The sequence below is a fragment of the Cololabis saira genome, chromosome 22, assembly GCF_033807715.1.
Source record: "Cololabis saira isolate AMF1-May2022 chromosome 22, fColSai1.1, whole genome shotgun sequence".
NCBI lineage: Eukaryota > Metazoa > Chordata > Actinopteri > Beloniformes > Belonidae > Cololabis > Cololabis saira.
Genome location: NC_084608.1, coordinates 12,312,352 through 12,328,029, shown reverse-complemented (window position 1 = coordinate 12,328,029; position 15,678 = coordinate 12,312,352). Strand labels below are relative to the sequence as shown.

Below are 15,678 nucleotides of genomic sequence, written 5' to 3'. Positions count from 1 at the left end.
AGAGAGAGAGAGAGAGAGAGAGAGAGAGAGAGAGTACAGTTGTGTACATGCGTAAATTTATGCTAATTTGAACATTATAGTTCACCTCTTTTAATTCATCCGTAGATGAAAAAAACCCTGACTATCTGATGGATTGCAAAGATGAGGAAATATGTTATTGAAGATTTCAATAATATTTGAAAACTGAGGTGTATTTGATCTAAAAATGAGAAGGGGCATTCTATCAAAAAGAAAGATATCAACTCTAAATTATATATATATATATAACAATACTTGGTTTTAGCAGTATTGTCTTTTACTTACCATATATAGTATAAAAAGCTACTTGATATTGACTGACTATCACAAATATGCTGAAACAGTTCATAAATACTGTTTTTAAACCACGTTGAACAAAATGTAACATCTTTTTTTTTTTCATTTCTGTAATTTTAGGAAATTGGATGTGTATTATTACGTTGATAGTGTTGCTCTCTTATGTCTGACAACAGATCAGCAATAACTGGACCTGGTTTCGGGCCTCCCCACCTCTCGGACCGAGCCCGCCTGGCCCTCTGCATGCTGCCATCCGAGCTGGGACTGCCGTTGCCGTGGCAACGACGTCAACAACTGAACTGTAGCTGGCATGGCTCCGTTCGGCAGCTCGGCCTCATTATGCTGCTGCTAACTTTGATGTGGTTTGTGAGGCTTTACCTGCATTACTGCAGCCAGTGGCTCTACCTCCAGGCCATAGCGGTTCCTGTCAACAAGTGAGCTGGCTTCCTTTGATATTGCCCTGTTTCTCACACACACACACAAACACACACACACACACACACACACACACACACACAGCCATGCAAGGAAGAAGAGCGTTTGGATACACATACAGATACACAACACTTTACGGGCGAACACAATGCAGCTAAAATCCATTAACAAAATGTAGAGGAGATATAACAAGTGCTGTATATCACGGAAGCGTACTGGAAAATTGTAAATTCACACACACACACACACACACACACACACACACACACACACACACACACACACACACACACACACACACACACACACACACACACACACGAAACAAGCCTTGCGTTTTAGCTCAGAAATGCATACTTGCAAAGTATGATTGTGCTAAAATAGGATGTGGAGCGGATAACGAGCAGTGGAGAGAATGAAAATGTGTGTGTGCGTGTGTTTGTGTGTGTGTGTGTGTGTGTGTGTGTGTCCGCGCCCTGGCATTCATGCAAGCTGGATACACCCAGATCATCTGTTTGGAATCTCCTTATTAACATTTTAACAAGACTCTCTCAATATTAACAAACCATCGCTGGGGTAGTTTGCTCACCACACAGCTTTAAGTCCCAAAAGGCTACATTATTTGGAAGGAATTTATTGTTATTATTTAGTACACAGCATTGATAATAAACAGCAATAAGACACCACAGAACTGTTAAACCACATTGCAAAAGCATATGGTGCTGATTTAATTCATCACAATAAAAGAAGTCTGGCTGAAAGCAGGCATACAAGAAGGTTTTTATTACAATAACATGGGGGCGCAAGCATCACGCCTTAAATCAAGGAGAGTGATTGAGTAAATGTAGGGTGAAAATAGATGGCCTGGATAAAAAGAAGAAAAAAAAAAAGAATGGACTGAGGGGGCAGAAAAAAATGTAAAAACAGAGGGGGTCAACGTTGGGTGACAAGTTCCACATGTCCGAATCTGTTGCTCTCCCTCCGAGCACTTCTCTCTCCACGCAGTGGTCAGAGCTGCTGGTGCCCAGCGAGAGGGAGAGAGACCAAGTGACAGAGCGGTTAGTGCCATGACAGGCCGCCGTCTCTCCTCCCTTCTGCCTTGCATATGCTTTTCCTCCTTTTTGAGTGTGTTTCTTTCATCCCATCCAAGTGGGTCATTGATGACCAGGTTTGGATTGTTGGGAAGGAGGAGGTACAGTGTGACACGGCAGTAATGTCACTGCTATCAGAATCTGATCCAATTTATTATGAATTTATGAGTGAATAAAGGGGATTGACATTAAAAAAAATGTTGAAAGCTGAAAATGTTATATATATATATATATATACGGTATATATATATATATATATATATATATATATATATATATATATATATATATATATATACGGTATATATATACGGTATATATATACGGTATATATATATATATATATATATATATATATATATATATATACGGTATATATATATATATATATATATATATATATATATATACGGTATGTATATATATATATATATATATATATATATATATATATATATATGTGTGTGTGTGTGTGTGTGTGTGTGTGTGTGTGTGTGTGTGTGTGTGTGTGTGTGTGTGTGTGTGTGTGTGTGTGTGTGTAAAAACAAATTATTTCAAAGCTGTGACCAAATATTCATAAAATTGAAAAGTATCATCTTCAAAATGTCTTACTGTGACACATGGTCACAAACATACAAATGGTTTATGGTAAACATTAAATATCTCACTTCAGGAAAAGTAACATTTCTGTATTCAAAACTGAAGATGTTATCAAAAATGTTCAACTAAAAGAGCAGATGTCAGTAAAGTGAATGAGTCCAAATGCAGAAATCTGGTCATTCTACTGAGGTGATCTCTGTCCTCTAAAATTACTTTCTCAAGGCTTGAATCTCTGAGGAGATTTGCTTGAGATAAAACACCAATGGACCTCTACTGTTAGATTAATGGACAGGATCTGACAGATGCTTGACTCTTGGAGCAAATCAGATGGAAATTAATGAGGAAAACTGGACCTTTCCTCTCCCACCACTGGCTCGGCCTCCTCCTGACTGATGGGAAGATTAAGAAGCTCATGAGGCTTGCTGTAAATGGGGAGTCTCCTGTACAACGGGGAGTTTAGCAAATCTCTTTCTTGTTTCGGCTAAGGTGTCTGTTAACTTTGATTCCTCTTTGATATATGGGAATTTAATTTGATATGAATAAAAATGATCAAGTCAATTAAGGCCTTCTTTTTAAACAAATGTGACCTGTAAGGCAAACACCGGCTAATTATAATGTTAATTGTCATCAAACTAATTAAATATGATTGAATCAACCACAAATATTATAACACAGTGTGTGAATGGCTGGAACCAGTCGCCCTAGAGCAGCAAAGCATCACAAACACAAATATGGTGCACACATATTGACACTTTGGTCTCTCTCTCTCCAGATTCTGCTTCCACGCACACACGGTGGACCTCGTCTACCAGAGTTCTTTGCTCCACACCCGCGAGGAGCTGGCAATGGTGGTGGTGGGTCCCCTGACCTTGAACGCAGTAATGTTCCTGCTGGTTCTGATCAGATGGGGCTGTCAGCTGATATTTGGCTCACTCCCTTCATTCACGTCAAAGTTTATCATGGCTCAGGGAGTGTGGACAGTCCTCGACCCCCTGGCAGTCTTTGCTGTGGACGCCGTCCTCGGGGTAAGTCACTTAAAAATAACTTGGACACTTGTGCACTTTAAATAGGAGTTCACTTTATCTTGGCAAAGTGACTTTAGATTGAACAAAAATAGGATGGGGGGGTGGCGAGAAAGGAATTGTTCAAGATTTGATGGGTGTCCTTTCAGGCAGTGGTCTCAATCAAATGCCTGAGTGGTCTCACAAAAAAAAATGACAAGACGTAACATGTATAATAAAAACCTTTGTTAACCCATATTATCCAATTAGCCATTCAGTGTTGTACTTAAAGTCAGGAAACCACAGCAAGGCGGTAGAATAATGGAGAACATGTGAAGCTAAATCCTTTACATCCTTTATGACAGCTTTTATTGATAAACATCTGTCCTGAAGCCGTTTGTAAATGTTTAGTATAATACTGTATGCCTAACACTTAGCTTTTCTTTGAATCTGTGTCTTCCCAGCGTCTCTCTTACAGTCCCGATGTACCAGTTGGTGATGCAGCCAAGCTTTACTGGCATTTCCACCGGGCTGACCAATCAGGTGCAGCGGGAGTGCTCATCACTCTGTTCCTCTATGCAATCCACTTCCTGCTTTCCATCACTATCATCTCAATTTACCTGCTCAGGTGAGAAACCAGGAAAGGTGACCCCCTCAACGACTACCTTATACCTGTAGTTATATTCTATCTCCATTTTCACCTTAATGAGTGTCCAAATTAGCACAACTGAGATATTTTTTATCTCATACTGTATAACAAGAAATTCATCATCAAATTCACATTACTGACATTTAAAAGTAGAAAGCAAATCAAATAAATGTTTTAGAGTTTGCAAACAAGCCCAGTGACTACAGAAAAGCACTACTAGAAACCTGGAGTTCGTCTCATCTCATTGTGTCTTTTAGCCTGGGTTGCAGATGCAACCAGCTTCACTCTAAATTTAACACATAACAGTCACTGGTTTCACACTGGACTTGAACTTGGGTCTCATTAACAAAGCTCCACTAAGTTATTTTGCCATCAGGCCACCATGACCCTGTTAACCTTTTGTCTATGAAAGTTGTTTAAACAGGTATAATACATAAATGATAATCACAATTGGATTGCTTTCAGTCCTCACTGTCACTGTTTTGCCATCACTTCCTTTGTGGCAAAAAAGAAAATCCATCCTCAATCTCAAACTGTGAAATCCGAAAAGTGTAATTTGTATATTTTTGAACTGTACCATATGAATAGGATGACTGGGACCCTTACCGACCAGTACTGTTATTAGTACTGGTTGAGTGTCTGCAAATTTTACACTCTTGGTGGCTTTGCTACATACTCCACCATGCTACCCCCAAATTATTTCCTAAGTGAATGTACTGTGGACTGTCTTGTAGGCAGTCAGCCACCCACTTTACTGTGATCACAGCCCCTCACAATGCAATTTTCCACTCATTGTGATTGAGGATGAACAGCAAAAGCAAGACATATGTTGGAATTGCACTCTCTTTAAGGAAGTTGGTCTGCAATTGCTAAGTCAATTACTAACTTCCACATTTTCAAACAAAAAGATGGCTGTTGACCTTTTATAAAAAAAAAAGTGAAAGGAAATCATTTTTATTAGAATGGAGCTAACAATGAAGAAGGAAGGTGATAAATTACTGCATAATGCAACCCAGTATTCCTCTGAGGTGTGTTCTCTTATAAGACAAAATTATATTAACAGCTCAGATGTAAGGAAACTCTTATTGAATAAATCAGTTTGAGATTCTTGGCCGAGGAGAGGGTGCCATCTAATTTCAGTATAAGCAGGAAGCTTATAGGGATCCGGCTAAATGGACGATATTAAAACCACAGCTGAGAATAATGACTTCTGCCATTCAACCGACTCTTGGGTTTGTTCTGAATGTAGGCCACAAGGCTAAAGCAAGGCTGATAATTTTATGGGTTGCGGTTTCCTATTGGCTGCAAGGAAGGGGCTCTGACACAGACCGTGACCCATTTCCAAAAAAAGCCTCAGGCTACATGTATAGATAGAATGGACTACTATCATTTTTTAATTACATATTAGTGGGCCTTCATTCAAAAATACATGTTAGACTTCTATTCTTTGTAAAACTCCATAAACACCAAGACGAGTGATGTCACACTGATAATGGTCTGGTTACAATCACATCTAACTGAAGGCCCATACCATATCCGGCGGTTGATGGTAAGGTCTGATGAATGGGAAATATCACTCTACTTTACTTTAAATTTAGCGTGAATGTTAAATTAATGCAAAATAACACAGTAAAAAAGGGCAGCAGTGGTTGGCCCTATTACCTCACAGCAAGAAGGTTCCTGGTTTGACTCCCGGGCCTGGCAGGAGTCTTTCTGTGTGGAGTTTGCATGTTCTCCCCGTGCTTGCGTGGGTTCCCTCCGGGTACTCCGGCTTCCTCTCACAGTCCAAAAACATGCATACTAGGTTAATTGATAATTCTAAATTGCCTGTAGGTGTGAGTGTAATTGTCTGTAGATGTGGCCCTGCGATAGACTGGCGACCTGTCCAGGTGAACCCCTGCCTCTCGCCTGTAATGAGCTGGGATAGACTCCAGCAGACCCCCATGACCCCGGAACCATAAAACAGGCTGGATGGATAGCACAGTAAAGCCATCATTTTGCAAACACCATTGCATTAAGTAAACCTATGTTTTATCCTGCGCATTTCCCATCTGCCACTGACACGTCATCTGAATCTTTGCACATATTCATGCTCGTGCTTTGACCCCACATCAGAAAAGGGTTTGATAAGGGCCCTAACATCCCAGTCATGACACTTGTGTAAGTATAACACAGTGAAGTTCAGAGTGCACCCACCACCAAGGAAATTAACCTGTTTTGAAACACAAACATGCAAAGATGGTGAATTCTACCAAGAGACTGATATAAAAATGCATAAATGAATGAGAAGCAAAATTCAAGTGTAGCATGAAAATGATTGCATGCTATTCCTGTGTCTGAGGTCAAAATTCTACAAACATTCCTCTCCCAAGAGCGATGGGGAATAATGCTGAGTGCAAAGCTTCTTACTAGCCCCTTGTATAAATCCTTGTCTCCTTGATGTTGGTTTTATTTGAGAGCTGATTACCCTCTGACAGAGTGCAATCTCAGTGGAAGGGCACAAGGTCTGCTGGTTTTGATGGTCAGCCAAAGCATTTGTTTACAGACACGGTGTTTCTTTTTAGGGGTTGGCTGCATGCAACCCTTGTGTGGCAAAGGAAAAACACTTTGGTGATGTGCATTCATCTTGAGGTGTAAATCAATATGCCTTCTGCTGTGCAGAATATTTTCCTGTGACTCAAGCCAGGCTCTCCAGACACATGCACGTCCATTGCATCCGCGATCTTTGATGCTCGGCATTAACACTGACGAACATCCGAGGATCTGACTCCCACACATTGACAGATGTACGACCACACAGACTTGAAGCCAAGTGTGGACATTACCAAAGCCAGTCTGTGTTAACAAAGTACTTCCCACTCATAGCCAATTTTTTGGGGGGGATTCTTTTTTGCTGTTTCATTTGATGTAATAGACTTTGTAGATCATCAGCCTAAAAAATATGCTCTATGTAGTCAATAAAAGTTCTATATCTATATATTCCAGCAGGCTGAGATCACTGTCATCTGACCTGTTTGATGAAAACCAATCAATTTATTTGGCAAAGAGGTGGCCACAGACACGGGGCACTCATGCATGTCTTTGCCTTTTGACCCTGTGTTGCCCTCAGAGGCAGCTTTGACATCACTCCTGCCTCGCCTTTATCTTACTAAATCTTAGTTTTTTTTTTCTAATCAATACATACTTTCTAGATTCCATAATGATGGTCGGATGCTAGACATCTTCCAACGATTCACGGCCAAGGAGGGCAAGTACTTCCTGCCTCAAGACCTTGAGCTGTCCAATCAGGAGCTAAGCTACATTGTCAAGAAAGCAGAACAGTGGAGAGGCTTCGGTGGGGAGAGACGCAAGGTAACTTCATCAGTACACAGTTGTGGCTCCACTTTTCTCTTTGGATAATATTAGCCTACTCTTTTTTTTTATCAAAGCCTTGGAGATAAGCCTTGGGCTAATGACTATTTTCTTAAGGCCAGAATCATCTACAATGTCATTAATAGTACATGGATTGATTCGTCTGCGTAAAGGGGGTTGTCTGTAACCAGTAAGGTTTCTGTCCTGGTACAGATGCTGAATGACAAAACAGGCTAGAAGGAGATTAAAAACAGTGCTTTATGTAAACTAAGATGGTATAATATTCACTGGTCACTTTAGAGAAATAATTGCATTAGAAAAAGTGGAGGCCAGGTTCATTTGATATCATTATGCGGCTTTAGTTACATTTGAGAAAGCTGAGAATTCATCTCAGAGGTCTTTAGCTTCATTCTAATTAGTACAAGATAATTACCAAAACAGAGGTTTGACTTGGGCTGTCTGATTAGTCTGCGAAAAACCAGTTTCTGAAGATATTTCATTAAGAAGGCGCTGCTCAATCAACACTCACAGTGGAGTGCATGTGCAAGTTATATCAGGCATTCTCTCCATGTGGACGAAACTCTGCTGAATTCACATCTCCATGAAATTATCTCAGACAGAGGTTGTCACATGTTTCACAGCCCAGCAGAGGTAGACAGCGATGTCGCAGAGAAGGGCAGTGCATTAGCACCAAGCTTACACCGGTTGTAAAATTGTTGCACAGTGATTGAAAATGTGACTTGTCGAGATAAGGAAATGGAACCCAGCGATCAAACCGAATCCCTCATCAATGCCACTGTAGGATTCGCAGTGGCACACATCGCTCTGTGTTCTCCATGTTCATTAACATCTTTGCTCTTTGCTAGCCCAAGTTCATGTGAATATTTACAGAAGCAGAAACTATAGGCCATTTTTGGTTTCTGGTGACAGACCAACTTGCCGTCAGGAAATTATGCATTATACCGTCTTAATTTGGAGTTTAAAACAGGCTCTACTGCTAATCTTCAAGGAAAAATCTGTTAGTATTTTAAAGAATGAGCCCTCAGAATACAAAAGTCCCTAGAAATTCAAGCAAGACTCCAGTTGCACTTAAAAAAATGAGTTCCAACTAGAGCCATTGTTATCTTGATAAAGTTAATTAAAAGCAGGCAGCTCAAAAAAATTCCCTAGTCATAATTTATTAAGTTGTTGGGATATGTCCGGTGAGTTTTGTGTAAGGCTGAAAGGAAAACCCAACTGTAACAGTTACTTACTTTATTATTTGCTATCAGCACAATTAAAAATGCATTTCCCCCCCTTTTTTCAGTTACTTTATTTCTTGTGAGCTTTTTAGCTCTGTTGACGAGTTACTGCTGACGGGCTGGCGACGCTCCTGCTCACCAGAAGCCAACTGAAACTCCTAAAACAAACCTGCTCCTAAGAGCATTCAACAGTTGATGACCTCTCTCTGCTCCTGCTGTGATGAACTTCTATCATTCTCTCATTACTGCATATCTCCCTCTACTGCAATGATTACAGCATACTTCATATTACACCTAATTTGCTGTTATTACCGCTGATAAAATGCTAACACGTTAACACATTCTGTTGCATGATGAAAATTTAGGGTTATTGCATTTTAACATTTTTACATTATTCAACCAGACAATTTTTCTTCAATATAAGATGGGGACTTGCCATTATTTCATAATTATTGGAACAATTTCTCCTATGAAAAGGGTCACTTTCCTAACTCAGCAAAGACATATCCCTATTAGACTAATTTGCCTACATGCAAATTTTTGTCATTTTTCCCTCATTAACTATTTATCACAGGGAAAAATATATTCATGAAGGAGAGCAAAGGAGCAGCCCGACAGAGCTGAAACTAATATTTTGCAACTCTAATGATTTTTTGCATCCTTAATTAGATAGAATAAGGTTGATATGATTAGGTCAGGATGTAGTGTTTTTCATTAAAAATACATTTCAGAAACTGTATTCCAAATGTGCCCTTGCAATTAAATAATGAATCCGACGCATTCCTTATTATGGACCCAATTAATAACAGAGGCAAGGGCGTAATTTTAATAACAGTGGGCTATGAGGCCTTCATTAGCTGACTGAGAGAAAGGAGTGATGATGAGGAGGAAAACAAGGTACTCTCAGGGAAAGCTGCAGTTGCAGCCAATTTTTAAAAAAGTTATTGAATATTACTTTCTTAAAAAGGACAGAGGGGGACATTTTTAGTTGGTAAGATCTTTGGTAAGAGGGACTGCAGAGATCTGCTGGCTTGCTTTAACTCACATTTGAAATGCTTTAGAGAGTAATCCTTGTTTACATTATAAAGTCCTCTGCTGTTCAATGGTAAAAATGTGTCGTTTCATCAGTCAGAAGACCTTTGATATGTGAAAGAGAGAAATGTGTTAGATTAACCTGTGCTTTTGAGCCTGAGGTGCTCTCAACACTGATCACCTCAACTATCAACTACAATAATACAACTAGAGACCAGTGATGACATCCATGCGGTCACAACACACGCCGGCCCGCTGGGGCCGTGATTTACGAGGATCTACCAGGTATTGCATTATTTTTACATCAGAGCTCAGTCTTCACGAGTCAGAGTAAATTCACCTTCAACACTGGATTTCATTTTGATCTCAGCTGCATACAGTAGCTACCGGTAAACTATTAGGAACTCCATGCATTGTAATCCTGTTACGTTGACAAAACCTGTCCTCAGAGAGACAGATGTAAAAACACCGGCCTCAGTTCTTGCTAAAGTCAGCATCTCCGGGGCCGCATTTTGCTATGACGAGACACACAGCCCTGTTTGCAAAATCATTGAGTCTAAAAGCTACTGAGGTCACCTAAATCCATAGAAAAACTGCTCCGAGCTCTCCCAGCAACTTACTTGCCAAGTATCTTGGAAAACTGCCTGCAAATGCACATATAAAAGATTAATAATAAAAAAAAAAAGATTATAATGTATCTGCACTTTTCACATAACTGCAATCCTTTCTAGCATCACATCACCCCTCTCATATTTAAAAGTTCACTGCTGTATCTTTTGGCAGCAACACAACAAAGGGCATAGACTGCATAAGGTATAACAGCAAGTGTGATGATAGCACTCAAGTTAGATTAAAACTAGTTTCCTGATGATTTGTGCTATAATTAAGAACTCAAATTCTGTCTGATGCTGCGTCTCCCTCCAGCTCTGAAACAATAAAAAAAGAATTCACATTCAATAACCAACCTTCAAATGGCCTATTATTATCAAACTTGTAATTTTCACAAGGCGGTCATAAAGCATAATCCAATTTTTACTTTCTCGCCAATTAACTTTATATCACAGATTCCTCCATGCCACATGATCGTCTCGGTTGCTCCGAGGTTAAGGTGTTACTGACAGGGAAGATGTCAGCTGCCGAGCTGACTGAGTAAGCAAAGACGGGGGAAATGCCGAGGATCTGATGTTTTTTTTTGTTTTTGTTTTCTTCTTTTGATTGTACTGGGTATTGAGGTAAAAAAACTGAATTCATGTCAAAAACCATTAACTATATGAGCTTGACAGCATCTAAGAGGGTATTAACAGTCATGTAAATTATTGATTACATGATTAAAATCATGTTTGTTCAACACAAGTTGCTTTGACTTTGGAATTAGAGATGAGGCTAAAATCCAGACGTTCTGTATTACTGTTGATCCTATTTAGTTCAGTGTGACCTGCATTTCTGCCTTGGAAACCTGCAGATTGAGCTAATGATAGGTCTGTAGATGAGGGTATGAAACTGCACTCAACCCTGCAGTTTAGTCAAGCAGAGTCAAATTACTAAAGAAATAAAACCAACAGAAAATCTTCACTTTCCCAAGTCTCTGCTGGTATACTTGCTCTGAGCCAGTACCTGTAAGTGGGCTAGCATGCTCCACATCATACTAGCGGCTCAGTAATGAGCCCCATTAATTATTTAAAGGCAGTGATGCAGATGGACCTAATTAATTGCCTCCCGTCACCCAGTTGATTACTGTACCTGGAAGGGAGGTGGTAATTTCTGTAATACTTAAGCAGGTACGCAAACTGTTTTGTCGGAGCCACTGCCATGACAGTGATAGAGTAGGCTGCCCGCTTACCTGCTACAAAGCTCTTTCGCTGTTAATTCACCAAAAAGGAAAAGTTTCCCAGTGCGGTGACAACGTGGTAATTGAAGGAGAAGGAGAGAGAATTAAAAGAAAGTGGGGAAGAAGGGAGAGAGGCGAGAGCGGGGTTTGTATGGTGGCCCTGGAGATGTTTTCTCAACCTGATTGCATCAACATTTGCGTATGTTTGCCCCGTTTGTCACTGTATGTCTAGGTAATGGGTTACCAGCGGGCAAGTTTGGGAACACCCAAGGTGCTTTGCAACTGCGCCGTGATTGGTGGGGAGGGAACCTGTTGAGAGTCAAACAGCACAGATTGGAGTGCTAATGATAACCTTAGTCTGTGAGGCTGGCTGTTAATCATACAAGACGTGTTCTTCATTTGAATTCACAGTCAAAAAAAAAAAAAGATTTAATCTTTTTGGAAAAGTTAAAGGCTCCTCCTGCTAAAAAAAAAAAAAAAAAAAGTTAGATGGATACAGAATTTGGGGATACAGTATTTTCTAAACTAATCATGCTCTAAACCCCATGGGAACGTATTTTGACCGTGAGCATCGTACCATGCAAATATAAAGCCAGGTGAGATGCAAACCTGAACTCAAGTTTTGAAATAAGAAGCTTTGCAGAGGGACAGAGGGATCAGTGGGCCATGACAGGATACACAGGAACCGCTGTCACGTAACAATGGAACCTTCAGCTCCTGAACAGGAACCCATAACAGCAACACAGGAACAGGAGAGGAGAGGAAGAGATGAGAAAGGGGTTTTCTGGAGTTGGAGGGCAGCTAGGTCTGTTGTCTGCGTGTGGGGTGTGGGTTTGTGTGTGAACATGAGGTGAGCAGAGTCATCTACCTCCATCAACGAGCAAAGTAGTCAGTGTGTGTGGGATGGTGCGTGTGGGAATGCATTTTTGTGCTTTTTCTGGATGTATATGGATGAAAAATCTGTTCATGTACAATAAACACGGTGTGCATTCACCCATACTTGGATGAGTGCATGAGGGACTACACACATGCATAGAAATACTGAAAGTGTACATGCAATTTTTGTATTTTTTTTTGGTGGACAGTGCTGAGGGCCTCCAAGGCCTGGGGCGATAACAGGCAGGCAAGCAAGGACAGGAGCAACACAGCGGCGAGCACAGCATCCACACGGAAAGCATTAGGGAGCTCAATATGAGATATGACTGCACAGACTACATGCCAGTGTTCCTGAAAAGGTCACGGACTTTGCTGGTCAGTAATGTGTGAAGTGGTGCACAGTGGTTAAAAGAGAAGAAGGGTGGGGGCACACATAAAGAGGAAACAAGTTCACCTCCATCTCAGTTCACACGTAAGAGTTTATGTGGACACAAATTCATGCAACCCTACCCGACCCAAAGCACTGTGAACATTAAAACACAATGATACATTTACTTTACACCATCTTATCATTTTTAACCTCCTGAGTAAATTTAACCTTAGTCGGATTCTAAAAAGTGCTTTATTCTAGTTTCTCTATCACCCATTTTCTCACGCTTTCACGCATCACTTTCAAGCAGCACAGTCTCAACATGAAATCCTTTATAGGGTCGTCCTTGTCTTCAAAACACATTAGTGTTGCAGTGCATGGAAATGATTATGTAGGGTAATGCACGCATATAATAGTGTGAATCCCTGAGCATGAATAGTTAATTAACCCTTAGTTTTCTCACCATCCATCCATGCATGCATTATCAATACCTTTCTTTCTGTTCAGGGTCACAGGGGTCTGCTGGAGTCTATCCCAGCTCTCTTCAGCCAGAGGTTCCCCTTATTGTTGAGCTTAATTATGTATTTCTTACCATATAAACCCTAAAATGCATATTAATTCTTACCCTAAACATCTTTAATGCCCAATCCCAAAGGCTGGAAATGCTACGTAGCTTAAAGTCCATACCAAAGAGAGTTATTGTCTCCCACAGGAGCTACAGTGCCTGAGGAAGAAGCAAGGATTTTCTTCTTTAACTTAATGACATCACTGTAAAATACATTTGCATATTGTTTGAATACGGGGAACTGACTGGAATTTTTGGGCTAGAGCCTCAAAGAGAAAGGTGCTAAAAAAGAAGCAGGATTTCTTTTTTAAAGTACATTAAAGCACACAAACCAAAAATTAAGAATGTCCAAACATAAAGGGGTTTATTTAAGAATTGATGACTGAACCTTGTGGTTCTTTGAACACAGATGGAGACTTTAAATTTCCCAAAGTAATTAACTAGCTTTTCTCTGTGTTGAAAAACATGCCCGGCCTTTCCAGCAGTATGTAAAGCAAAAGAGGGGATGTTCCAGTTTGGACTCGTCGGTGTGAACAGTTTAATTACAGGGAGTGTCAGCACTATTGCTTAATGTGTCCTTTACAATTAATCCAGGGAGAGGATATCATTATCTCCCAATGCCTGGGCCTGGACAGGCTTCTCTATGAGGGAGGGAATAAGGTTTTAACAAGGAAGGTCTTTTGAATGGCAGCCAACTGTATACTCAACCTCCATGTCAGGCAAAAAGAACTAGTTAAAGTGTTTGAAAACACTGTCTTTGACAATTTTGGACACTTATGAATCCATTAGTGCGGAAAAACCTTTTCCTGTAATTTCTTCACGTGGCAAACCTTCACCTAACAGCTGTCAAAACAAGTGCAGTTGGAGGAGGTTCATTTGACACCAGGTTTTCGACCTTCTCACCACTTTTCTTTCATTTTGCTGCTATTTCTCCCTCCATCAGGTGAAATCCTCAGGATCCTGTTTCCTTGCAATCCCATAATAAGAGACAAAAGTCAACTAATTAAAATGTAGAAGGGTGTATAAAAAAAGTTAAACAGATTTGCAGAGTTTTTGCAACCAAATCACCAGGCTCAGACCTGTAACGCTAGCAGAGAACAAAACATTTTGAATGATCAATGATACATCCTCCATGCATGCCTGTACAGCATGTGTTGCAGACACCAACATACATGCAAAAGTGCCTAAACAGCCTCTGGCTCCACAGAGGTTTTATATCTTGAATTTGACAGATCTAATTCTTTGTGACTGTCCGTCGCTAGTCAGTTCTTTTCCCCTTACGCCCTTCCTTTCCTTTAAAGAGTTTGACCTTGGCCGCTTCCTGCGGCCCCGAGGGAAAGAAGTAACCCCGGCGATTGTGACAGGTGTCGCGTCTTAACAGCCCTACATGACATCCCAAGGAGACATAGATGTTTGCAGGATTTTCCTTAAAGAAACAATGCAGTGTGTGTGTGTGTGTGTGTGTGTGTGTGTGTGTGTGTGTGTGTGTGTGTATGGGCATGCACAGAATGTGCATCAATGTGCAAGAGCATGCATGTGAAGCCTCACCCCTGACTCCCAGCACTTATTCTGGTTATTGGCTTGGATACTTATCACCTCTAGCCTCCAAGGCTTGATTAGGTTGAAGCTACTCCAAAGTCAAATTCTGGATATCAAAGGTAATACTCAACTTTGGCATCTGTCTGCAGCATCTTAATGCGAAGCCTGGTCTCATGAAATTTCGAGAATTTAACATGATATTTTGAGATATGTGCTCTATGCAGTTAGAGTGAGGGAAATGTGTTTTCCTGCCACAAAAGGATTACTTGAAGGAGGCATGCCACAAATGCTAAATGAGTATTGGCAGTCTCATTTTGTTTGGCTTTGGTTGTGCTAAATATTAGGAGAATAATCTTTAGTGCTTCGATGAACGTATGTGCACATGCTTTACTGTTCTTCTGTGAACACGGCTCGCTGCATGAACATGTCGCGGCAGCTTGGAAGCTGGATATTTGCATCTGGATTGCGCTCAAAACTTAATCGAACTTGTCTACTTGGAGAAACTTGATTCATTCACTTTCGAACCACTATGAGAAAAAAAGAAGCTTCAAATGCTGAGCAAACTTTTTCCTTCCATTTTTTCAGTTTAAGTTGCAAGCAAACTTCACTATGCCCTGTAACCAACCTGGAAAAGTCATCTCTGCAGGGGGCTAGGGTGAGTCAGAAATGGTGTGGAAGAAAGAGATGAGCTGCTATCTGAGTTGTTTACTGTAGGTTTGGAGTAGGCTTTCTGCAAAGGAGATTAGTAACAGTGAATTATGCATATCTTATTTTCTGGATTATCT

General features: G+C 40.5%; 1 protein-coding gene across 1 annotated transcript in view; it reads left to right on the top strand.

Annotated features, from left to right (window-relative positions):
• Positions 1 to 15,678, top strand: part of ofcc1 (orofacial cleft 1 candidate 1) — a 79,986-nt gene that overhangs the window by 47,443 nt on the left and 16,865 nt on the right. The window contains exons 17-20 of the mRNA XM_061714065.1: positions 492 to 749; positions 3,214 to 3,466; positions 3,907 to 4,070; positions 7,283 to 7,442. Coding sequence (XP_061570049.1) covers positions 492 to 749; positions 3,214 to 3,466; positions 3,907 to 4,070; positions 7,283 to 7,442 — 835 coding nt within the window. The remainder of the gene's footprint in view (positions 1 to 491; positions 750 to 3,213; positions 3,467 to 3,906; positions 4,071 to 7,282; positions 7,443 to 15,678) is intronic.